The 26,073-nt window shown below is 48.3% G+C and overlaps 3 protein-coding genes across 6 annotated transcripts; 2 read left to right on the top strand and 1 right to left on the bottom strand.

Annotated features, from left to right (window-relative positions):
• The first annotated feature begins 216 nt into the window (after positions 1-216).
• On the top strand, positions 217-2,671 carry LOC123059883 (beta-fructofuranosidase, insoluble isoenzyme 3-like). Its single transcript, XM_044482418.1, has 6 exons — positions 217-391; positions 647-1,040; positions 1,205-1,694; positions 1,804-2,207; positions 2,322-2,415; positions 2,513-2,671. Exons 1-6 carry the CDS (start codon positions 217-219, stop codon positions 2,669-2,671), a joined length of 1,716 nt encoding a protein of 571 aa, XP_044338353.1.
• Positions 2,672-4,996: 2,325 nt separating this feature from the next.
• On the top strand, positions 4,997-10,413 carry LOC123059882 (uncharacterized). 4 transcript variants are annotated; one of them, XM_044482413.1, is made up of 8 exons: positions 4,997-5,186; positions 5,278-5,397; positions 6,324-6,406; positions 6,854-6,954; positions 7,272-7,346; positions 7,959-8,510; positions 8,654-9,988; positions 10,086-10,413. In XM_044482413.1, the coding sequence occupies exons 6-7, from the start codon at positions 7,967-7,969 to the stop codon at positions 9,985-9,987; spliced, it is 1,878 nt and encodes a 625-aa protein (XP_044338348.1). In that variant the 5' UTR covers positions 4,997-5,186; positions 5,278-5,397; positions 6,324-6,406; positions 6,854-6,954; positions 7,272-7,346; positions 7,959-7,966; the 3' UTR covers position 9,988; positions 10,086-10,413. The 4 variants fall into 4 exon arrangements, with proteins under 4 accessions (XP_044338348.1, XP_044338351.1, XP_044338349.1 ...); XM_044482416.1 differs by lacking the exon at positions 6,854-6,954; XM_044482414.1 differs by lacking the exon at positions 7,272-7,346.
• A 4,860-nt stretch (positions 10,414-15,273) lies between these two features.
• Positions 15,274-16,674, bottom strand: LOC123059884 (E3 ubiquitin-protein ligase SINA-like 10). Its single transcript, XM_044482419.1, has 2 exons — positions 16,334-16,674; positions 15,274-16,241 (listed from the first exon to the last, which is right to left on the bottom strand). The coding sequence occupies exons 1-2, from the start codon at positions 16,586-16,588 to the stop codon at positions 15,504-15,506; spliced, it is 993 nt and encodes a 330-aa protein (XP_044338354.1). The 5' UTR covers positions 16,589-16,674; the 3' UTR covers positions 15,274-15,503.
• Positions 16,675-26,073: the final 9,399 nt, after the last annotated feature.

The following is a 26,073-nucleotide window of genomic DNA, read 5'->3' as shown; positions in this document are numbered from 1 at the left end:
AATACTAGGACTCCATTCCATGCGTGCGGTCTTATCCAAGTCTTTGACTGTCAACACAGCACGGCCACCACGTGGAATCCTAGGACCTCAGTCCTCAGTCCATCCCATGTGTACAGCTTATCCAAACTCGGCTATAAACACACACCGCATTGCTCACTCACTCACTCATCTCTCTCTCGAGCTAGGGTTGCGTGCTGACTGCTGAAAGGAGAGGAAATGGGGACGGCAGCGGCGGCGCTATCCGTTGTGTCGCTGTTGTGCTGGACGGCGTCGACGGCGGTGCACGCGTCGCATGTCATCTATCCGGAGCTCCAGTCGCTGGAGACCAAGGAGGTTGCACAGGAGCTGCGCACCGGCTACCACTTCCAGCCCCCTAAGAACTGGATCAATGGTGAATACTGTTTTCTCGATCCATCTACACCTCTGCATGTTTGTGGATCATCTTCTTCTTTCTGTTACTCATTTCTGGTCGCCTCTTGTTTGCATGGCATTGACCCTACTTCCCATGACGACGCAACAACCAATCAGATCCCAATGGTACGTCGAGTAGTAGTTTACTAACTAGTGTGGACATTTGTTTGCATGGCACTGTGCGACCCAGCTGCATGTATCTAAACCTAGCTTACGTGCGTGCGGATGCATGCAGGGCCAATGTACTACAAAGGGCTGTACCACCTCTTCTACCAGTACAACCCCAAGGGCGCCGTGTGGGGGAACATCATCTGGGCGCACTCCGTCTCCACCGACCTCATTCACTGGGTGGCGCTGGAGCCTGCGATCTACCCGACCATGCCCTTCGACGTCAACGGCTGCTGGTCGGGCTCCGCCACACTGCTGCCCAACGGCGTCCCCGTCATCATGTACACCGGCATCGACCCCCACAAGAACCAGGTGCAGAACGTCGCGTACCCGGCCAACCTCTCCGACCCATACCTCCGGCAGTGGGTCAAGCCCGATTACAATCCAATCATCAGCCCCGACCACGGCATCAACGCAAGCGCTTTCCGTGATCCCACGACAGCGTGGTACGGACCAGACGGGTATGTACATTTTATTTTCATCCTCCGAATAAATTTTCTTCACAAGTTGGCTCAAAGCTTGGGGGGAGGGGGGCGGTGCCCCCCCCCACCCACCCACCCTCCAAACTATATATTGTGCTCTGATTATGCATAAAGAATATATGTTGTACCTGATATATGTGCAGACACTGGAGGTTGGTGGTGGGCACCAAGGAGAACATGAGGGGGATCGCGGTGTTGTACCGGAGCCGAGACTTCAAGAAGTGGGTCAAGGCGCGCCACTCATTGCACGCGGGACTCACAGGAATGTGGGAGTGCCCTGACTTCTTCCCTGTGGCGGTAGCCGGAGGCAGCCGTAACCACCAGAGTGGTGTGGACACCGTGGAGTTGCACGACCGTGTTGTGGCCAAGGAGGTCAAGTACGTGCTCAAGGTGAGTCTAGAACTGACACGATACGATTACTACACAATTGGCACATACGACCACGACAAGGAGAGGTACACCCCCGACCACGCCTTCCTGGACAATGACTACGACCTCCGCTACGACTATGGTGACTTCTACGCCTCCAAGTCCTTCTTCGACCCGACCAAGAAACGACGTGTTCTCTGGGGCTGGGCCAATGAGTCTGACACCGTTACCAACGACCACCACAAGGGCTGGGCCGGCATCCAGGTCACTAGCTACGCTTGCACATGAACAAAATTACTTTTCCTAGTATGTTTTCCACCGTACGTGCTGAGAGCCTGAGATCGAGACGTATTGTTGTTGCTGATTTTCTCAGGCGATACCAAGGAAGATCTTCCTATCGCGAAGCGGGAGACAGCTGATCCAATGGCCAGTGGAGGAGGTCAAGTCGCTGCGCTCAAAGCACGTAAATGTCAGCAACAAGGCCGTCAAGGGCGGCGAGTACTTCGAGATCACCGGCTTCAAATCTGTGCAGTCAGACGTGGAGGCGGCGTTCGCCATCAGGGACCTGGACAAAGCGGAGAAGTTCGACCTGGCGTGGCGGACCGACGCACAGGGGCTATGCAAGAAGTTCAACTCGCACGTCAAGGGTTGCGTTGGGCCGTTTGGGCTCTGGCTGCTGGCCTCCAACGACCTCGAGGAGAGGACAGCCGTCTTCTTCAGGGTGTTCAAGACCAACGACACCAATTACGTCATCCTCATGTGTAATGACCCAACAAGGTAACATATAAGATACAACTTACTCAAGTCACATTACATGGTACAAAACTTGCGATGTTGGATTATCCATGCATCCAGATCCAACAGTAATTCCCAATGATCACTATCAAATAGGTCATCGTACGAGTCACAGATCTACAGGCCGACCTTCGCCGGCTTTGTCAACGTCGACATAGCCAAGACCAAGAAGATCGCCCTCAGAACATTGGTATATGTATATATGTAACCACATGATCAGTGTATGCTCTGGAGTGGATTAAACCGTTGCAAGAGGGGTCTAAGGCATGTCGCGAACTTCATTTCAGATTGACCATTCTGTGGTGGAGAGCTTCGGGGCCGGCGGAAAGACGTGCATCCTGACGAGGGTTTACCCGAGGAAAGCCATCGGCGACGACGCGCACCTCTTCGTCTTCAACAACGGTGAGTCGGACATCAAGGTCACCAACCTGCACGCGCGGAGATGAAGACCCCCACGATGAACAAGCTGCTGGAGCAGTAGCAGCAGCCTGGACGATCGAGGAGTAGAAGTAGCCTAGCCTAGCCGTAGCTAGCTAGCTTATTAGTTTCGCTGAGATGGATCAATTAGGAGAGGCTGAAGTGAAAAATGTAGTTGTACACTTGCTGCCCACGGAAACATGGGAATGAATGAATAAAGGTTTTAGTGGATGAGTCCATTTTTGCCATGAAGAATGGCAGATCAGTTTACGTCCCTTTTTGTTCGACAAGCTGCTGCCTGCTGCTGAACTTCCAGTTGAATATCTCCAAGAGATTTCTAGCTTGTGTTATTTTGATGTACATGAACTTCCAGTTGATCGAGGAGTAGAAGTTGCACATTTTCTAAGGTGTTATTTTGATGTACATGAAAAAGGCACACAACCATTGCTATTTAATTGTCAATTACGGAAACTAGCTACATTTGTGTTCTTCTCATCCTGGCTGCAAGCTGAGATGTAACTAAACCAGCAATAGGTTGAAATTTTTGAGAGCGACTGTAACGTAAAATTTCTGCGGAATATGTGGTTTTGTACATATGAAGGTTGAACATCATCAATTATTAGTGCTACTTACATGAAGCCCTGACCTTGAGCATAACCCCTGATAATCTTGTACAAGCATAATAATATCCTCGGTTGAGGAAGAAGTGCTCAAGCAGCATGGGTCCATGCTAACATATTATTTGAGTTCAAGGGAGACCGGATCTAGGGTTTCCCCCAAAGCATGTTCGGAAAAGAAGGGGAGGGCCGCAACCTCAATGCCTTCAACAAGGGAAGGCGCCTGTAGGCGCCGCCATCGACGACTCCAGCCTCAGCCGGAGCACGGCTTTTGGCAGCAGTCCCCCCCCCCCCCCCCCCCCCCCCCCCCAAACCCATGACCCTGCCCATCCCATCCAGCCTACCACCTCTGCGACACGTGAGCATCTTGCCACATCTCGCCCTTGATAAGTTTCCGACGTATCTATATTTTTTTGTATGTTTCATGCCACTATCTTATTTTTTATGCAAACTTTGATATGTATTTGGACTAACCTACTACTAATTGCAAGACAAGCACAATTACTTGTTTTCCCTTATGTGCGTAGGAACTTCATGGAAATTCAACGAAGTATGAAAAAACTTCAAGGTCCGGTAAAATTTGGAGTTACTACATATCTGTCCATGCAAGTCTAATTCTTAAAGATCATCACTTGCTTACCATGGTAGATTATGAACGTTCGGGATTGATAAATTATGAACGTTCGGGATTTGACCATGGAAGACTTGACCTATATATTGTTGGAAACCCTAACTCTCCACCCGGGGGCACCCTTTGGTGCCAAAATTGTAGAACCATAGCCTCCATCTATAGAGTAGAAAACTCATAACCAACAAAAGAAAGGGGACCTTCGCTCTCCCTTTCAACTGTTGTGGGAAGGTTGCCTGGGGACTCCACCATTTCCACCACCATCTTCCTTGGACCAAATGGCTCACCACTGTAAAAAATAACTTGTAATCTGCTACTAAGACATGGTGTTTGATTCAATGAATAATTCGCCTATGATTTGTTTCATTGTGTTCATGTCGGAGTAGTTTTCTTTTGTCCTATTATACCGGTGTTGTAGGATGCTTAGTATGCATTGTATGAATTGTTATTGTGTTGTACTAGGGTGTTAATATAGAGGTGCACACTATATTGAATCACACTTTAGGGTAAGCAATGTGTTATGGTAAGCTTAGTATGGTAGGCCGGAGCGACAAAAGCCGTTCCCTGAGTTTGTGAATTACAACATAGGCGATTCGAAAGGAACCCTAGAGGAAGTTACGGCCATAGTTAATGTTTTACCTGAATAAATCTTAGTGTTTGTGGATACTTCCTAAGAGAACAATTATAAGTACATGTGAGTCCATTATTTTGCAGCATGTAAGTACATGCCTCTACCGCATAACAATTGTAACAAGTTCGTGTACCGGGTATGTTATGTTACCGATTGCCTAGGGAAAATTCCACCACTGCCCTGCCACTTAATTAATGAATTCCTTTTTTCCCCGCAAAAAAAAAAAACTTTCTAACTTATTTTTTTACAAACTACTTCCTCTGTAAAGGAATATAGGAGCAGTGATCTAAACACTCTTATATTTCTTTAGAGGAAGTAATATATAATAGTACCTAACTTGTAACTTTATCTTTTCTAAGTACATTAGTTATATCTTGCATTTTATCTTAGTTGTAGATAGTTTAAGCATAGTAAACATGGTCAAGAAAGGAGTTGGACTGTTGTACGTACATGTTCTTTTTGTTGTGCCTGCCCACTGATCTCGGTGGGTCCCACGGCGCAGGAACCCCCCACGTGATCATCCTCCCGTGGCTCCCTCGGAGAGCATCCCCCACCCCACCAGATCAGCTCGCCGTCCGGCATCCCCTTCCTCCTCCCCCTCCTCCTCCTCCGGTGGACCGCGCTGCCGTGGGCGCGGAGCGAAGGCCTCCGCTCGATCCGTCCCGCGGGTGAGGAACCCCCGTCTTTCTTTTCTTGGAGCTGATTTTAAGCTGGTTCTTGCTCGCCGCCGCTCAACGATCTCTGCTGGTTTCCTTGCAGAGCACCGATCGCGCTTTGATTCCCGGCCGTTTTGTTGGAGGCCAAGCGGAGGGGAGGGGGGCGAAGCGAGCAAGGAAGTAGCCTGAAGGTGGGGTGAGATGGGGAAGCAGAGGAACCAAGGTCTGCTGCCTCCGCCTGCGCCTTTCTCTTCCAGATTTCTTCTTTTCAGATGGCCTCTTTGCGATTTGCGAACTCTTTCCTCGTAGCGTTCGAGAGCTCACTGATCCCACCCAAGTCAGCTATTAGTACGTTGAACAGTAAAACAGAGATCTCCTGACATTGGTGGTGGTACTAGTTAACTGTAGGAGTATGATTTGTTTATGCTAAGCACACCTTTCAGCCAAAGTACTTGGCCGAGGGCACAGAAAAAATTAAGGTTTAGCGGCGAACGAACCTGCTGCTCTCCTAAATTGCAATCATCAACGTTTTCTGTGCCAACCAGGCACGTCTTCAACTTCGATTGACGAACTGCTGTGAACAAATCTTGCAGAAAATTCTAGATTTTTACAATCGGGGTTCTTCAAATTCGCACGCTAAAATACATGGGATGTTTGTGATTGGATGCATGGAAGTAATGTTAATGCATTTGTCATTAACAGTAATCCCACCGTTTAATATTTTACCACGTGTATTAAGTGAAGAGAGTTCATCATGGCCGGTGCTTTAAGTCGGAGAGGCTCTCAATGCAAAGGCGAAAATAGCAGTTAATTAAGGAAAGATAGTTGTTTCGTTGATATGATATTAGTATCCCCATTCTTTAAAGAGGGATAAGTTGAAAATCCAGTAGTCAGCTTATAGTAGTGTTGAACTTACGGGTTGCTAAATTTGTGGAATATGTGTAACGGAATGAATTTCTTCAATGTCGTCTGCGCATGGTTTCACTTTTTATTGATAAACTAACATGGTCTGGTTTTGACTTACTGATTCAATATAATTTTGTGGTACACAGAAGAATAACACATCAAGACAAAGCAAATACATAACCATCAGCATACCTTTTTTCCATACTGCTTCTTCATGGTTTCTCTGGTCATCTACGTGTGCAGATTGATCCAGTGAAACTGAGGAAACTTGGGACAGCGTTTAAGAAGAATGGGCCTGTAACTGCTGGCACTTCTTCTACTGCAAGGTTTGCAATTTTCATACCCTTGCTACTTATTTTACTATCTTTATATGGATATTTACTTAGATGGTAATCTTGCAAAATAGTTTAAACAGCAATTTTCCAGTATGGTACCATAATCCTTAATAAAAATATTCAGCTAGTAGAATTGAGCTATCTGATTGAAGTACCTCTATTCAGTATTTCTTAATTCAACAATTTCATTCAGATTTATGATACTGCTTGGTCTAGCATTGTAGATTTATTTTTACATGATCAGTCTACCTTCAGCCAAACAATGTTGTATATATTCAGTAGTATAAATCATCGGTCTGTTCTGTGTCATCTTAAAAGAGTACTGAAGAGCTAGATTATTTCAGAGCTCAAATTTTATTCTTTTATGCACGGTTAAGATGAATTACGCGAAGCGATGTTACATTAAAGTGTAACTGCAGTGCCTTTCTTATCTTCCAGCACTGTACAGTGATGGTGCTGCTGCAATTGCACTAGTCAATGGGGTGAAAGCTACGAACCTTGGCCTTCAAGTTATTGCAAGGATAAAATTTGAGCTGAAGGTAGTCTGGTCTTGCCTTACACATGCCTTGTCATTATTCATTGCTGGTGAAACAAATGTTGTTTGAAAATTTTCGACCCATTATTCTTGTTAATGAAGACTTGTACAAACATTATCCTTTCCTATGTCTCAAAACTGTGAACCTAGATAATATCATCCAATGATCTTTTTCTGTAGGATTCAATGTTATTTTTTCTCTGTTCTTATTATTTTGCATTACAATGAGTTTTTTCCATTAACACTCATTACAACTTCAAGCGCTTGTACTATTTACAACAGCTCCAGTTCTTGCTATCCTAAAGGTTATATCAAATTCAGGTCTCAAGATTCACAAATATCCTCATTCTAGTCGATACGATCAAGAAGGCGACAGTTTGGTCACACTTGGATCCGGTAAAGCCATTTTTGTTCGATTTTTAGCAACGTCGCCGTTACTTTTTAACTCAACACATGGAGATGCTAATTGACCCGAGCTATGTGAAAAAATTCCATAATTGAGGAAGAACTCTAATTCTTACTACTACTCAAGCTTCTCGACCTCTTGTGAAATCTATTCATTTAGCAATATACAGAAGGAAATGATAGCTTCATTTTCAATCAAGATATACTAAATGGATATGTAGGAATCAAAGCAACCGCTAGAGCTCTGGATTCAGAGTTATTTGAATTTGCACATTAAAATATATATGACGGGTTATATGAAAATAATCTTACTGCATTTGTCTTCGATAGTACATTCATTGTTTTTTTACCACATATACTAAAAAAGAGAGTTCATGGCCGGTGCTCCAAGTTAAAGAGCCAGTCATGTTATAATAGCTACATAAATGTTCAAATATCTCGATTCTTAAAAAGGGTAGGTGACTTTGGTTATTTTTATTATCCTTGCTACTTGTTTCTTTTCCCTTAGGGGTGAAATGTCTGATGGATGGATATAGCTTCAGCTTCTTTTTATTCCTGCACCATTCTTCATTAATCATTGGTCACGCAATTTTACTATTTCAGGCCACAAAATGACTGTAATAGATTTCATAGATCTGAGCGATCATGATATTATTGACTTGAGCAGCAGCGATGACGAGACTGTTCAGGAGGATCATATTGCAACTCAGCACCGGGCGGCGTCGCTTGATAGGCAGACTGTGCATGTCATAGCTGGTGAAGGAATCCAAGATGTGCAGGCTGCGTTTGTTGCAACTAGTGAAGGAAGGCAAGATGTGCAGGCTGTGTTTGCTGCAGCTAGTGAAGGAAGACAAGAGGCTGCCGACTGCGGACATGCTTTGGAAGCCACCACATCGTCCTTGGTTACGGAAAAAGAACCTCTTGTTGCAGCTAGTGAAGGAAGCCAAGATGTGCAAGCTGTGCTTGTTGCAGCTCGTGAAGGAAGCCAAGATGTGCAGGCTGCGTTTGTTGCAGTTAGTGAAGGAAGTCAAGAAGCTGCTGACTCTGGAAATGGTTTGGAAGCTACAGCATCGTCTTTGGTTACTGAAAAAGCACCTCTTGATATGGCTGAATCGCACAACTGTACTCGCTCTCCCACATCAGCGCCGTTCCCCAGTATATTCCTCTATCCCTTTCTCAGTACAGTTGTGTGTTTATCTTGCAAACAGTCCATATCAAGCAAACATTGCAACAAATTATTATTATTTGAAGTTAACAGCACCCTTCCCAGAAAAAAAATTAACATTGACCTTCTGCAGGCCCGACTTCTACCTTTCTGAAGGCTCCGACCTTTGAAGGTGGCGATGCAAAGATGGTAAGAGGGAAGGTGAAGCGTCCCAGGAAGAACTACCACACCGGTACTCCTAGGACAAGTCCTAGGTTTGAACTGAAGCCTGAATGTCGGAACGGGCCTCTGGAAGAGCTGCCAGCCGAGGCACTGACCTCTGAAGGTGGCGACGCGGAGCTGGTGAGAGAGAAGATGCAACATCCTGGGAAGGATTACCATACCGGCACTCCTGGGACAAGTGCTAGCTTTGAACCGAAGCGTGAATGTCATAACGGGCCTGTGGAAGAGCTGCTAGCCGAGGCTCTGACCTCTGAAGGTGGCGATGCGGAGTTGGTGAGAGGGAAGGTGAAACGGCCTAAGAAGAACTACCATACGGGCACTCCTCGGACAAGTCCTAGGTTTGAACCAAAGCATGAATATCATAACGGGCCTGTGGAAGAGCTGCCAGCTGAGGCACTGACCTCTGAAGTTGGCGACGCGGAGCTGGTGAGAGGGAAGCTGAAACATCCTAGGAAGAACTACCATACCGGCACTCCTCGGACAAGTCCTAGGTTTGAACCGAAGCATGATTGTCGTAACGGGCCTGTGGAAGAGCTGCCAGCCGAGGCACTGATTTCTGAAGGTGGCGATGCGGAGTTGGTGAGAGGGAAGGTGAAACGTCCTAAGAACTACCATACCGGCACTCCTCGGACAAGTCCTAGGTTTGAACCAAAGCATGAATATCATAACGGGCCTGTGGAAGAGCTGCCAGCAGAGGCACTGACCTCTGAAGTTGGCTACGCAGAGCTGGTGAGAGGCAAGCTGAAACATCCTAGGAAGAACTACCCTGCTGACACTCCTAGGACAAGTCCTATGTTTGAACCGAAGCGTGAATGTCATAACGGGTCTGTTGGAGAGCTGCCAGCCAAGGTTCTGACCTCTGAAGGTGGTGACGCCGAGCTGGTGAGAGGGGAAGTGAAACATTCCAGGAAGAACTACCATACCGGCACTCCTCGGACAAGTCCTAGGTTTGAAACAAAGCGCGAATGTCGTAACGGGTCCGTGGAAGAGCTGCCAGCTGAGGCTCTGACCTCTGATGGTGCTGATGCAGAGCTGGTGAGGGGGAAGGTGAAACATGCTAGGAAGGACTACCATACTGGCATTCCTAGGACAAGTCCTAGGTTTCAACTGAAGCATGAACGTCGCAAGGGGCCCGTGGAAGAACCGGCAGCCGATCATAAGAGGTTCCGCACGCTAGAAGAATTAATTGCCTCTCCTGACAATGCAGAATCTGCTATGACCCCGTCTATTGACTCTCTGAACTAAGGTAGTTGACTGAATATGATCCCCGTGAAACTTTCGAACTGTTGTTTCTCTAGATTGTCTCATGCATGTTTACTGAACCACCATTGTTGCATTTGTAGTGTGGCCGGAGCTCACGTTGCCCCATGTACTGTGAAGGCTGAACAACATCAGTAGTACTTGAAGAAAGCTGTTCCTTGGGAGTTGAGAAACAACATCAGGCTGCAAGCTGAGATGCAAGTGTGCACTAATCATGTAACCAACCAGCAATAGGTTGAAAATTGTGAGCAACTGCAGTGTGAAATTTGTGAAAAACTCTGTTTTTTATTTGGAGGCTGGAACTATATTTAGTTGTGTTCACAGGGGAATTTACAACTGTGAATGTTGAACAACGTCGGTTAGTGCTACTTACTGGAAGTAATTTCTTTTTGGCGAGGGTACTTGCTCGAAGTTCCGAGACGGAGCATATACTCTTATAATTTGTGAGCAACTGTAAGCATAATAATATTGCGGAGACATATTGTCTGAAATCGTCTCATATTTTTCAAATACTAGTTCAGAACACTAAAACTGTATAACTGATGATATTCAGGACAGGACAGGGGTGTTGTTGATATGGTTGGTTCAGAAACAAAGATATAACACACCAGGATTTATTTGAATCGTGAACGCTAACTTTTGGAGCATGCCTTGAAAGTCCTTTTAGAACTACAAAGTCCAGGTTGCTCAGAAGGAGAAAAAAACAAGCACACACAAGACTTGATGCTAACTTTGAAGAGTAAATTGTAGACATGCCAGCTGCATGTAACGAAAACGGAAAGAGAGCAGGCAATAGTTAGTGAGCGTGAAGAACTTCATTTTCTTTAACTTGTTCTTGTTAAGTGAACAACCGAGATATTTGAAAAACAAGGGGAAAATGTTTTGCGCTGTTAGAAAAGATGTTGTAGGTGTCCGTAGAGGTGGGTCGACGTCGGAGGACGAGGAGGAGATGACGATGTAGCCGTGCAAGCACCGGACGATGCGGACATTTCAATTTCTAGAACACATGGTAGAAAAATGGATTTGAGAATCTAGTATGAGATGTCCGGATGCAGTTGTGTTAATTTAAGGTGCTCTAACTATGAAGAGAAAATTGTAGACGTAACGAAAATGGAAAGAGATAATAGTTAGTGAGCGTGAACAACTTCTTTTTCTTTAACTTGACAAGATCAAGTGAACAACTCAGAGATATTTGAGAAAAAAGGGAAATGTTTCACGCTGTTAGAAAAGATGTTAAATGCAGGATTTTCTCCTACAAATTTGACTAGTCTTTTTATAGGGTGGGGAATTTGACTACTCGATCTAATATCCTTTGGTTTAAGCCTTTAAGGACTCATTCAACTTGGAGGAAATCAAAACGTAGGAATTAAGAGCAGTACAGAAATTTGGTAGGATCCTAAAAAAAATTCTTGCCTTGTTTCTACGCAAAAAGAAGAGCTTTGAGTGGACACGTCGTTTCCTCTCCTCTGAAAACATGAGAAATGAATAGTATTTCTATGAAATTCATGTACATGTACCCTACAAATTAACAGGATGTATCTCTAGAAAATTCTGCTACGGAATCCTTGCTCCTATGTTTTTTCTATGAAAATCCTTCATACTAAATGAGGCCTAAAATCTGTTTTTTTTAGAAAAGAATGATTATCCCTTTTGGGAAAAGGCTATGAGTAGCTATCCTTTTTTAAAAGGTCGAGTTAGAAGTTCAAATTTTCTTCTTATTGTTATCGAGACACACATTTCAATTTCTAGAACACATGGCAGAAAAATATAGCACTAGGTAGATGTATGGAAGTAGTTAGAGAAGAAGCTAATGGTAATGGAGTACAGTACAAAAGAACAATCTGGCTCATACATACGTACTACTCCCTCCGTTTAGAATTACTTGTCGCAGAAATGGATGTATCTAGATGTATTTTAGTTCTAAATAAATCCATTTTCGAGACAAGTAATTCCGAACGGAAGAAGTATACTCGGAGTGGGTAAAGCTGCGTGCTAGTAGTACTGCTCTGGGAACTGACCACTCAAAGTAGTACCCCTCACCTTCCCCATGGGATCGGTGGCTAGTGCTGTGCTGCACGTACGTAAAGGACTGGGCCTGCAAAGCATTTTACGTACTAGCTTTCTGTTTCAAACCTGACCCTGCAATGAGTGCTGTGAACTGCTGGTGCTTGTCTCGTTCCCATCTCCGGCATCACACGGCCTGTGAAATCTCGGCCCGGCGAGGCGATGCACACACCCTACTTGCTACTTGGTGCCGTTCGTCCGTCGGGAAGAATCACCAAGCCAAACGACGTCCAAATGCCATGGGTTTTTTCACAACCCTATGCCGCCGCCACGTGAAAAATGCTTTGTCGGCCACCGCTTCCCCCTCCGGCTGTCAAAGTGTGGCCGGTGGTCTTCCCGGAGGCGGTCTTTGTCTGGAGCCGGTGGCCGACGACAGAGGGTTCTGCATGGTGATGATTCATATGGCCGATGGGGTGTCATAGGGGGTTTCGGGATTTTATTGCGTCTTTGGATTGTGCGTGCACTCACCATGCCAAAACGTGGGGGACACCAATTTGTTGACAAAGGATCTCGCGGCCACACGAATCTTTCACCCTGTGCGCAAAATTGGGAGGGGCAACAAAAAATTGGCTCGGATCCAAAATTTTGGGAGTTATCCAAATGCATGCCCCGTCCATCGGTAAAGCCCAAATTTTGGTAAGGTAACTTCGGGCTGCCATTAGTCTCGTTGCCTTGTTTCTGTTTTTAATAAATTTATTTATGATTGTGTTCATTCAAGAAAGCAAAGGCCAAGGGTTTCTTCCCGGACTTGGCCTTTCTCGTACCGTCATGCTCCCAATGCGGCTGCAAGGGCCAATCTTCAAGATGGAGGCGGGCCGCATTGTCAGAGTGTGCCATGCTCTTCTTCTTGGAGGAGCGGCACCGGGCGGAGGTCGTCGTCTAGGGCGGTGACTACGACATGGTGACGTTCCCTATGGTCCGATGGGGCGTCATAGGTGATGTGGGCATTTATGGGCCCTTCTGGATTGTGTGTGCGCCCGTCATACCAAAACATGGGCGAATTCACAACAAAAGGATGCCGTGGCCGCGTGAATTACACTTGTTGGGCGCAAAATCAGCATGGGCAACTGAAAAAGCAAGCGTTTTCACTCTCCACTAGCTTCTTCTGGATGTTGTAGTACTAATTGTGAAGAGGAATTCCAGTGTAGTTTCTTTTTGTACCGAGGGTTCAAAATTTCAACGAAATTTTGCGTATTTCAGTTCAGTCCAGAATACTTGCAAACCTGAAATTTCGAGCCAAATTCAAACTAAAATTTTAAATTAGGTTAAAAATCATTAGTAATTTTTGAATTTTGAAACTCAAAATCCGAAATAAGTTCCAAATTTCCGATATTATTTTTACATATTTTGGTGATGTCTGATTTTTTTCCGTTTCTGGAGTAAAAAACCTTACCGACATGGCTTTTTGGGCTGGTCCATCCGTAGTTACGCTCGGGGTACCCCGGTTTTAAATATGCCGACATGCGTTGGCGGAAAATCAAGAGGGCAATTAAAAAAGGAGTGTTTTTGTGCTCCACTAGCTAGTGCTTCTGCTATTAATAAAACAAAAACTAAATCAAAAATCAGTGAGTCAGATCTGAAATTTTGGGAGTTATTGTTAGTAATCTAAGGAGTGTAAACTCAGCCCTCAAAGCAGGCTTAGCACGTACTCCCTCCGTAAACTAATATAAGAGCGTTAAGATCACTACTTTAGTTATCTAAACACTCTTATATTAGTTTACAGAGGGAGTAAGTAATTGGCTTCTTCTGGATGTTCTAGTACTAATCATGAAGAAGACTTCCAGTGTAGTTTCTTCTCTTTTTTTTTCAAGCACACGCAAGAGCATTGCGCGCTTTTTCATTTAAGAGAGAAGATAGAACATTTACAATATGATTACACAGCACAAAGAGTGCAGTCCACAGGACCAATCTATAGCTTTGCTACGTTACATCTCTCGCTAGTCCACCTATCTTGGCTCTAATCCACAGTTGGAATTCATCTTGCACTAGTAGAAAACAGGGCTTTGGTCCAGGCCGGGTCAGCCCATTAGTCCCGGTTCAGTCCAGAACCGGGACCAATGTGGGCATTGGTCCCGGTTCGTGAGCCCAGGGGGTCGGCCGGGCCACGTGGGCCATTGGTCCCGGTTCATCTGGACCTTTTGGTCCCGGTTGGTGGGATGAACCGGGACCCATCCGAACAACTTTGGACTAAAAAAAGCAAGCGTTTTCATGCTCCACTAGCTGGCGTAGTCTTTTGCTATCAATAAAACCAAAAAAAAAAAATCAGTGTGTGAGATCTAAAACTTTGGGAGTTATCCAAACGCATGCCATGCCCATCAGCCAATACCAATAGTTTGTTAGGGTAACTCTCGGCCGCCATCCAATTTGTCACGAGATGTTTACACTTATAGTGTCGATGACTTGCTTTTATTTTAATATAGAAAGATTGTTTTGTTAGAAAATGGTTTTTTTTTCAACAAAGCGCATTCATATAAAAGAAGAATTGTGGCTATGTGTAGTAAAAGTTACTAGTTTTTTTGGGGGCAAACTCCAGCCCTCAAAGAGGGCTTAACACTTTATTATTAGCAATCTAAGGAGTGTACAGACATAAGTTTCCCCGTTAGGAAGGAGATGGCTTCAAAAGCCCTTTTGGAACTACATCTGGAACCTTTGCTGCAAAGAAAAGTAGAGCTAGGGGAAGATCTACTCGAGAAGGCTTTCTTAGCAAGATTATGAGCCACAGAGCTTTTAATCATTGGAATGTGCTCAATCCTGTAAGAATGAAGACTGAAGACAAGATCAAAGAAATCAATCCTGTATGTTCAGGATGGCAAATCAAATCCTTGGCCTCCGGAACTTGTACCGAAGTCGTGCAATCAGAGAAAAAAGAAGCAGTGTTCCAGTTGAAAGAATTGACGATTGCAGCCGCTAGAAGAAGTCCCATTGCTTCAGAGTGCAAAACTGAACAAACTTCCATAGCAGACGTTTGGATAAATATGGAAGACTCTGAGAGAAGCTTCATCAGGAATTACTGCACTGCAACAACATGTTGAATATTCAAATTCATACAAAGACAAGAGTTGGGATATTTTTCTTTTTGACACAAGGCCTCCTTTCTTGCTCATGGATAACATTTCTTGACATGAGATTGAGCTCTACTCTTGACTTGAGATACGGAGTAGATTGCAACAGATGCAAATGAAATGCTTGCAAGTTGGAATGACATAACACCGGAAGAAGATGCATTTCACCACAGGATTAGCACCAAGCATAATATCCTCCGATTTAGGTAAGTACCCTACAATGATATTAAAGTTCACTACTAGGTAGGACTACCATCAAAGATGAACTGCATCCCCTAATTATAACATGACCCAAATACTTAGTTTAAGCTGGAACACCAAAATACTAAGCAACCACGAACTGCCTTGAGTGCATCGCAGGAGTGCTGGACCTAATCAAACCAATGCATCGGACCAAGGGGAGAGCTTGTCGATGCGGATGTACAGAGGCACTTCCATGGACGCAGCCCCATCCCCGTCCCCTGCTGCTGCTGCTGGCACCAGGTACATTGGCGGCACCATCAGGAACGTGGGTTCGCCCGCGGCGACCACGGCGCCGGGCGACGAGCTGCTCCTCATGTGCATGTCCACCAGCACCATGTCCTCCTTGCCGCAGCTCGCCGCCACCAGGTTGACCCACATCTTGCACGCGAACCGGGGCCGCGTCGCCGCGCTCGCCCTGGCGCAGACCACGGACACGGCGGTCACGCCGGCGCCGAGCGCGCCCACGGTGAGGAGGAACACGCGGTTGTCGTCGTCGCCGAGGAGCACGAGCCGCGGCGTTGAGACCGGGAGCCGGAGCTGGCTGGCCTTGCCGTACTGCAGGGCGCGCACCGGCACCGAGTGGACGGTGTGGAGGTGGCCGGCGAGCGCCTGCGGCGCGCCGACGTAGCCGCAGCCGGGCTCCGTGCAGCGGCAGGGCGCGTGCGGGCACGCGGTCTGGTGGTCGGCGACCTCGTGGTAGGTGACGTACCTGGTGCAGCCGGGGTTGGGGCACTCGATCCGGGTGGAGGAGACGACGGCGTCGAGCGCGGGGCAGGGGTCGAAGAAGCCGCCCCCGTCGACGCACGCCTTGCACTGGCCGCAGGGCAGCTGGGCGACGCAGACGCCGCAGGCCAGGTGCCCGGCTTTGCACTGCAGCAGCAGGAGAGGAGCACAAATCGAATCTTGAGGAAGGAAAGAATGGAGCTTTCACCAGCGCCAATCGAGGAAAGAAAGAGCGGAACCTGGAAGACGGGGGGCTTGAAGGGGAGGGTGCAGAGGTGGCAGTGGAGCAGGCGCTTGTCGATCCTCACGGCGAGCTCCTCTCTCGGGCTGTACGGCGCCGGCGCCGCGACGATGGGGCTTCCTTCCCCTCCTCCGGCGACGAGCTCTTGCTTCACGCGGGCGTCGGGCAGGTCCAGGCGCGGCTTCTTGGCGCTCTCCTCGTCGGCCTGGTCCGGCGAAGCCCTGCTCCTCCCCTCGGCGGCGGCGCCCTGCATCCTGGCTGGCCGGACTTTGGGGAAAGAAAACCTTTCTAGCAGGAGATGGGAGAGAGAGAGGAGAAGTGGAGAGGTCCACACTGTTCCAAGTAGACTATAAATGCTTTCCTTCCTCGTTGACCGGTCCACACAACCCCCTGCATTAACCTAGTGGAGTATCTTGCCAATGATCTTCATGATATATGAGCCAAATTGTGGGTCACCACTGTGGTTTCCATTCCCAAACCAGTATATGGTTAGATATAAGCCGTGTTCTTAATCAATTTCATTAGTGTTAGTTTGTCCATGTATTCATGTTGTCTTCTCTTTCAAGTACCTACAAGGTTGACGATTGCAGGTCCATGTTGTTCTAGAAACATTGAGGAACATAATTGTAAGCGCAAGTTTTGTTCTTTTTTGCACATGTGCCTGCTTCATTGATTAACAGTGGAGTGCTTTTGACTCCATCGCCAGCTGACAACACACCAACAAACACGTGGGAGCCCATAAAAAGAAAAGGATACGTACATGTAACCAAATAGTACAAAGGAGCAACACAGACGCGTCACAACTTCTCACCCAGGTCACCCCACATCCCACCGTTCCCACTGTCATCGATCGACACATATGGCATATGGGCTACCTACCTGCCACCAGCAAATAACAACAATATGACCACAAGCCTCTGAAAGACCCCTGGAATAAGGTACTGGATTTTGGAGACTCCCGACAACAAAAATGTTGATTACATGCTTGTAAGCGAGTAGGAGAAATAACCCTTTGATTCGGCAGATACCATCAATAAGCAATGAGCAATCCATCGGTCACCACACCACACAACCACCTATTCTAGAGACTTCTAAGCAGTCATCCGTAGTTGGAGGCTATAGAGACACAGGTGGATAACCAGAGAGGACACTAACCAAGATCATCCTCGCATCGATGCATGAGAAAGGCTTGAACAACATTGCCGGAGCACGAAAAAGCTAACACCAAGGATGATGTGGAAAATCATGTATTGGCTCCCAACCAACCTGTGCTAACCACCAGGTGACAAAACTAGAGAGTAGAAAATACATCTGTCGGTGTCAAAACCGGCGGATCTCGGGTAGGGGGTCTCGAACTGTGCGCCTAGGCCGGATGGTAACAGGAAGCAGGGAACACGATGTTTTACCCAGGTTCGGGCCCTCTTGATGGAGGTAAAACCCTACATCCTGCTTGATTAATATTGAAGATATGGTAGTACAAGAGTAGATCTACCACGAGATCAAGGAGGCTAAACCCTAGAAGCTAGCCTATGGTATGATTGTTGTCTATGGAGCTGATGAAGTTGTCCTACAGACTAAAACCCTCCGGTTTATATAGACACCGGATAGGGTTAGGGTTACATAGAGTCGGTTACAATGGTAGGAGATCTTGAATATCCGCATCGCCAAGCTTGCCCTCCACGCCAAGAAAAGTCCCATCCGGACACGGGACGTAGTCTTCAATCTTGTATCTTCATAGTCCAGGAGTCCGGCTATCCGAACACCCCGTAATCCAGGACTCCCTCAGTAGCCCCTGAACCAGGCTTCAATGACGACGAGTCCGGCGCGCAAATTGTCTTCGGCATTGCAAGGCGGGTTCCTCCTCCAAGTCCTTCATAGAAGATTGTAAACACCAAGAGTAGTGTCCGGCTCTGCAAAATAAGCTTCCACATATTGCCATAGAGAGAATAATATTAACACAAATCAAATCTGCTGACGTATTCCGCAGTGCGCCATCACAGTACGGCCAAGTCCTTTACTCAAATCGTTTTTACTTTCCCACCTCAGCGTGTTTTGCGAGGCGGTTTCCTTGGCACGTCTTGTCAAAGCAGAGATCGTGTACCCCCCCTTTACGGGATCCTCATCAATACGGACGTGGGTAACCCAACCGCGCCACTTTATCACGGCGCTTGGGAGGCAAGCAAGTTTTACTAGGCAGGTGGGGACGCACAACCGCATCCGCCATATAAGGGGATAAGGATCCACCTTTTTACCTACGCCTTCTTCCTCCTTTGCCTATCCATCTCTTGCGCACTCGAGCTCCAGCGCCCAAGCCCGCACTTCCCACCTCAACCTTCTCCAGCCATGTCCGGAGCGGGAGGCAAGTGGATGGTCTCCTCCATCACGGAGGGCCAAGTCAAAAAGCTAAGGAAGGTCGGATACTTGTCCAAGGACATCGCGCACCGGCTTCCCGAGGAGGGGCAGCTTCTCCCCACCCCAAGGCCCCATGAGAGGGTAGTGTTTCTCCCCCACTTCCTCCGCGGACTGGGTTTTCTACTCTATCCATTTGTCCGGGGGCTCATGTTCTACTACGGCCTGGATTTCCACGATCTGGCCCCGAACTTCATCCTCAACATCTCGGCGTTTATCATCGTGTGCGAGGCTTTTCTCCGCGTCCGCCCCCATTTCGGCCTCTGGCTCAAGACCTTCAACGTCAAGCCCAAGGTGGTGCGCGGCAGCCAGGCGGAGTGCGGAGGCGCCATGGCGGGCAAGATGGCCAACGTCCTATGGTTCGAGGGCTCTTTTGTGGAGACCCTAAAGGGATGGCAATCCAGGTGGTTTTACATCACCGAGCCACGCGATCCGAAATGGACCACAGCCCCCGAGTTCCGATCCGGACCCCCCACGCGGCTTGTGTCCTGGAAAGAGACGGGCCTGTCGTGGGGTGACAAAAAAGAGGTGACCGGATTGCAAATATGCATCCAGTCCCTGGTGAACAAGCCAGTCCTGCTTGTTAATGTAATCCAGGTTATGCTCGTCCGTCGGATCCTCCCGTGCCAACAACGGGATTTTAATCTGTGGGAGTTCGACCCGGCGCAGCATCAAACCCTCAACAGGCTCTTCAACACGACGTATTAAGACGCCTGGAAGATGCTATTCAAGGGCGCCGAGGCTCCCGCATCCGCTTCCGAGGACCGCGGATACAGCTCGCAGCGTCACGCTAGCGAGGTAAGCCATCTACACCTTTTACAGGATGTTAAGCTTTTTTTCATAGTTTGACTCTATGCGGGATCTAAACTCCCTTACCTTTGACAGGCTTGGCAGGCGATGTCCGAACCGATTAACTGTCTGGCTCCGCTGCCCGAAGATCCAGCCCCAACTCTACTAGTGAAGCCGCTGGTTCCGGCACCTTATGTGGTGCCGGAGAAGAAGGCCAAGAATAAGAAGACCACGGGGACTCGAAAGAGTGCCCGCAACGTGGTGGTGTCGGACTCGTCATCTGACGAGTCCGAGATGCCCTCCTCCCATGAAAACGAGGAGGAGGAAGAAGAAAACTTCCCCCCCCCCCCAGCGGGGGAAGGAAATAAAAGGAAGGCCGCCCCAACGGGGGAGGCCGGAGGGTCCAGGAAGAGGAAGACCCCTACGCCGGACTACTCCCCCGGCGCCGAAGAGGACGAAGAGGAGTGGCCAGACAGGGCCAAGCGTCCGGCGAAATCGTAAGTTCGGATATCAGAGTAACTCATGACGTTCCTTTGTGGCACAGCTTTCCCTAATGTCGAATATAATTATGCAGCCCGCCCCGGGCCGGACTCGACGAATCGTCGGGCGGCTCCCTGGACTCATCGGACGTGAACTCAGTTCCGCCCGCTGTCTCCCCCCGCACTGCAGACGACGCCGAAGTGGCGTCGCGACGAGCTCCGGGGCAGAAGGAGGTGGTCCTGGAGGAGCCGCAAGGCAACCTCCCGGACTCCAGGAGTGAAGGGGATAAGGCCCCCCAGGGCTCCAAGTCCGGCTTTGAGCCGGACACCGCACCGGAATCTACAACAGTTCCGGACCACGGTAGGCGAACTCCTTCCAAGAGAAGTAAGCCTTCTGAGCCGACGGCCTCCATTCAACCGGAGGTGCCGGACAATCTGCTGGAGGTGCTTGACGGCGCCTCCATCGACGAGGGACACCGTACTATTATGAGTACGGTGATCCAGAAGGTTCAGTCCGCCAAGAGCGGACTGAGTGAAGCTTGCGCTAGCCTTCTAACAGGCTTCGAAGTAAGTAAAAAATATGTAAAAATATAACCGCATAGACAGTAGCCCCTGATGCTCTGTTTGGCGTTCGGAAAGAAAAGCCGAATAGAGGATCTATTAAATTTCGCAGGAGTCTAACGACAAAGAGTCAATATGCGTATGCAGGCTTCGCTGCTAGCCATCGCTGCACTGACTGCGGAGGTGGGTGCCCTGAAACAGGGCCTCGAGCGGACCGAGCAAGAGCTTGGCCTTGCCAAACGGCAGCTCGAGGAGAAAGAAGGTAAGAAATACCTTACAGAAAAGGTGCCTATAGAAAAGCTTGATTGCAAAAAGAATAATAGGATTGTACTGCTTATTGTAGGGGCCACGACTGAGGTGGCGACCCTTAAGTAGGCGCTGTCTGAGGCCGAAAAGAAAACGGCCGCGGAGTGCACTGAGCGAGAGAAACTTGAGGCCCAGGTCGGCGAGGTGCAGCAGGAGCTTTAGGCTCTCATGAAAAAACATGAGAGTCTGGAGCTTGAGTCCAAGACGCAAGCGTCCGAGCTCGCGGCGGCCCTTGAGACTGCCAAGTCTGCCAAGGCCGAAGCCCAAAAGGCCCTCCAAGAGTGGGAGGAGATGAAAAAGATAGCGGCGGGTAAGGCATTCTTTATGCAAAGCAGAAGTATAAAAGTAAAGTACTTGTTACTTACCCGAATCCGGAGCTCTCCAGGGGCATTCGCAGATCTTCCCCGCAGCGTATCCGCCGCCGCCGTATTCTACCGAGCCGAAGAGGGCAGCTCGATGGAGAAGGTGTTCTGGTCTTAGTATGCTGAGGCCGGACACCCTGTGCCCTTGAGCGACCAGCTGAAACAGCTGGTCGAGCTCCACAAGGCGGCCGAACAGGCCATGAAGGGCTTCATAGTTCGGCTGTGGCCCGGAGAGGCCCTGCCTGGGAGCTACTTCGGACTGGTGCGGCGACTGGTGGAGGCCTGTGCAAGGCTCGAGGTCATCAAGCGCTCCGTCTGCATCGAAGGTGCCCGTAGGGCCCTTGCCCGTGCAAAGGTGCATTGTGGTAAGCTGGACGATGAGAAGCTTGTGAGGGACGGGCCGCCGCCGGGGAAGGAGCATCGCAAGCCCGAGAACTACTATAAGGATGTTCTTGCGGGTGCCCGCCTTGTGGCGGATGAATGTACCAAGGATGTAATTTTTTAATGAACTCGCTCGTGTTTATCCTGTGCGCTGAAAACTTGTTCATATGCGCTAAGCAATGCTTGTTGAATTTAAAATATTACTTTCTGTGCGGCCGTTTATCAAAAAATTGAGAGATGGCCAGTCGTCGGCTTCTGCCCCCATGCCACTAGTGCCGGGGTGTTTGGGATAAACCTGAGGGCTCTTTTTCCCATAGTTGGGTCCTTCGAGGGAGGCGCTCAGCACAACGAACCAGGCAATCGGACTATAATGCTTGAACACTCTCACTTAGCCATAGAACTCTATAATTTTAAATTTCGGCGAAGCCCCTAGTTCGGAAGACCGAGTTCGGGGCGCTATCCACGCCTTGGCCGGACAAAGCCGGCTCCTCGCTCGAAGCGGCATAAGTCTTTAGGGACTCGAAAAACCTCTCGAACAGCGACCGGTCTCACGCCTCATCATGACAGTCAGTTTTAGCTTTCTCCACTGAGGTGCTTAACCCAGCTCAACCGGGGCACAATCGCAGTGGTTCTCCTAGTGCTACCTTAGCCGATATAGCGGAACGTAAGGCACCAAAACATAGGAGCCGGGCAAACCCAACTATTGACCCAAATCATGATTCGGAGCCGATGCATATAGTGCTATAAGTTCGGGGTGCCGCACTTGTGAAAGTGTACGGTCTTCTCACGCCATATTTATGGGTACTAAAGCCCCTGGCGTATTTTGCCGTACCACAGTGTACGGGTGCAACATGTCATAAACATATATATGAAAAGATGATAATGCAAAAAATAGACAGAAAGCTATGCATTGTTTATAGAGAGGCTATTTATCAAAGCCGAACGATACAAATAGTGCGGTAAGCAAAAGATATTGGACTATTTAGTATGTCCTGACCAGGGGCAGGCCGCGGAATTGTATTTAAAACAGGTATACCGCTCATAACAGAGACCACCTGGGAGTTCCATAGTGCGGCATGGCTTGTCTGCCTCCCTGGATCTTGCATCGTTTGTACGGCAGTCGAATTGCCGAACAGGTCGTCCGAAGAATGGAGTCCTGAAAGTAAGAGAAAATTGAAAAAAGAATCCAGCAGCCCCTAGTATGTTTTAAGCCGTATTTTGGGCGTGCCGTTATTGTGCCCCTTCCCCTGTGCCCATGGTATTTCAAGGGCGTAGTTATGTACGCGAGGTACTGGTTTCGCTATGTCGTGAGAGCTGGGGTTGGGGCCGCATTGCTACGCTTGCTTAAAGTGTGCCAGGCGGTCCTGCTGTGGGTTACTCCGGGCGCGCTTGGCAGTGTTTGGCTTTTTAACGGCCGGACTGGAGAATTGCCTAAAAAGGCTACTTTGTACTTCCGCTGCGAGAGCCGCCGTGTGCTCCTCCGTACGGAGGGGGCGTTCGGTGTTTCCGTTGACCGTGATTACTCCTCGAGGGCCTGGCATCTTGAGCTTGAGATATGCATAGTGCGGCACCGCATTGAACTTTGCGAATGCGGTTCGTCCGAGCAGGGCGTGATAGCCACTGCGAAACAAGACTATATCGAAGATTAAATCTTCGCTTCAGAAATTGTCCGGGGATCTGAAGACCACGTCAAGTGTTACTGAGCCTGTACAGTTGGCTTCTACACCTGGTATAACGCCTTTAAAGGTTGTTTTTGTGGGCTTAATCCTTGAGGGATCTATGCCCATTTTCCGCACTGTATCCTGATGAAGCAGGTTCAGGCTACTGCCGCCGTCCATGAGAACTCTTGTGAGATGAAATCCGTCGATGATTGGGTCGAGAACCAATGCGGCGAAGCCGCCATGACGGATGCTAGTGGGATGGTCCCTTCAATCAAAAGTGATCGGGCAAGAGGACCATGGGTTGAACTTTGGGGCGACTGGCTCCATCGCGTATACGTCCCGTAGTGCACGCTTCCGCTCCCGCTTGGGAATGTGTGTTGCGTATATCATGTTCACCTTCTGCACTTGTGGGGGAAAGCCCTTCTGTCCATTGTTGTTCGGCGGCTTGGGCTCCTCCTCGTCGTCGCTGTGCAGCCCCTTGTCTTTGTTTTCGGCTCTCATCTTGCCTGCCTGCTTGAACACCCAACAATCTCTGTTAGTGTGATTGGCTGGCCTTTCGGGGGTGCCATGTATCTGGCACAAGCGATCGAGTATTCGGTCCAAACTGGACGGGCCCTGAGTATTCTTTTTGAATGGCTTTTTCCGCTGACCGGATTTATAGCCTTTGAATCCGGCATTGACTGCCGTGTCTTCATTGCTGTCGCTGCTACGCGGCGTTTTTGCTTAGTCCGACGTGTCCTGCCACTTTTGTCCTTGGTATCCGAATTACCAGTGTTCTTTGATAAGTTGTTACTGCGAGCTAGCTAGCTGTCTTCTCCCGCACAAAAGCGGGTCATGAGTGTCGTGAGGGCTGCCATAGATTTCGGCTTTTCCTGTCCCAGGTGCCGGGCAAGTCATTCGTCGCGGATGTTATGCTTGAAGGCTGCTAGGGCCTCTGCATCCGGACAGTCGACTATCTGGTTTTTCTTTGTTAGGAACCATGTCCAGAATTGTCTGGCCGATTCCTCTGGCTGCTAAATTATGTGGCTTAAGTCGTCGGCATCCGATGGTTGCACGTAAGTGCCCTGAAAGTTGTCGAGGAATGCGGCTTCTAGGTCCTCCCAAGAACCGATTGAGTCTGCTGGCAAGCTGTTAAGCCAATGTCGGGCCGGTCCTTTAAGTTTGAGCGGGAGGTATTTGATGGCGTGTAGATCATCTCCGCGTGCCATGTGGATGTGAAGGAGATAATCCTCAATCCATACCGCCGGATCTGTTGTGCCATCGTATGATTCAATGTTTACGGATTTGAAACCCTCTGGGATTTTATGATCCATTACTTCATTCGTGAAGCATAGCGGGTGTGCGGCGCCTCTGTACTGGACTATATCACGACGCAGCTCGGAAGAGCTATGTCTGTTGTGTTCGGCCCGGCCGGATTTGTTGAAGGAAATATGCCCTAGAGGCAATAATAAAGTTATTATTTATTTCCTTATATCATGATAAATGTTTATTATTCATGCTAGAATTGTATTAACCGGAAACATAATACATGTGTGACTACATAGACAAACAGAGTGTCACTAGTATGCCTCTACTTGACTAGCTCGTTAATCAAAGATGGTTATGTTTCCTAACCATGAACAAAGAGTTGTTATTTGATTAACGAGGTCACATCATTAGTTGAATGATCTGATTGACATGACCCATTCCATTAGCTTAGCACCCGATCGTTTAGTATGTTGCTATTGCTTTCTTCATGACTTATACATGTTCCTATGACTATGAGATTATGCAACTCCCGTTTGCCGGAAGAACACTTTGTGTGCTACCAAACGTCACAACGTAAATGGGTGATTATAAAGGAGCTCTACAGGTGTCTCCAAAGGTAGATGTTGGGTTGGCGTATTTCGAGATTAGGATTTGTCACTCCGATTGTTGGAGAGGTATCTCTGGGCCCTCTCGGTAATGCACATCACATAAGCCTTGCAAGCATTGCAACTAATAAGTTAGTTGCGAGATGATGTATTACGGAACAAGTAAAGAGACTTGCCGGTAACGAGATTGAACTAGGTATTGGATACCAACGACCGAATCTCGGGCAAGTAACATACCGATGACAAAGGGAACAACGTATGTTGTTATGCGGTCTGACCGATAAAGATCTTCGTAGAATATGTAGGAGCCAATATGAGCATCCAGGTCCCGCTATTGGTTATTGACCGGAGATATGTCTCAGTCATGTCTACATTGTTCTCGAACCGTAGGGTCCGCACGCTTAACGTTACGATGACAGTTATTATGAGTTTATGCATTTTGATGTACCGAAGTTAGTTCGGAGTCCCGGATGTGATCACGGACATGACGAGGAGTCTTGAAATGGTCGAGACATAAAGATTGATATATTGGAAGCCTATATTTGAACATTGGAATTGTTCCGGGTGAAATCGGCATTTTACCGGAGTACCGGGGGTTACCGGAAGCCCCCCCGGGGTTATTGGGCCTACATGGGCCTTAAGGGAGAGGAGGCAAGAGGTGGCCGCGCGCCCCTTCCCTTCCTAGTCCGAATAGGACAAGGGAAGGGGGGCGGCGCCCCCCCTTTCCTTCCTCTCTTCCTCCAATTTCCCCCCTCTCTCTCCTTGTTCAACTAGGAGTCCTACTCCCGGTGGGAGTAGGACTCCCCTTGGCGCGCCACACCCTGGCCGGCCGCCTCCTCCCCTGGCTCCTTTATATACGGGGCAGGGGGGCACCCCTAGACACACAAGTTGATCCTTGAGATCGTTCCTTAGCCGTGTGCGGTGCCCCCCTCCACCA

This window comes from Triticum aestivum, chromosome 3A (genome assembly GCF_018294505.1).
Source record: "Triticum aestivum cultivar Chinese Spring chromosome 3A, IWGSC CS RefSeq v2.1, whole genome shotgun sequence".
Taxonomy (NCBI): domain Eukaryota; kingdom Viridiplantae; phylum Streptophyta; class Magnoliopsida; order Poales; family Poaceae; genus Triticum; species Triticum aestivum.
This window is presented reverse-complemented; position numbering and strand designations above follow the sequence as displayed.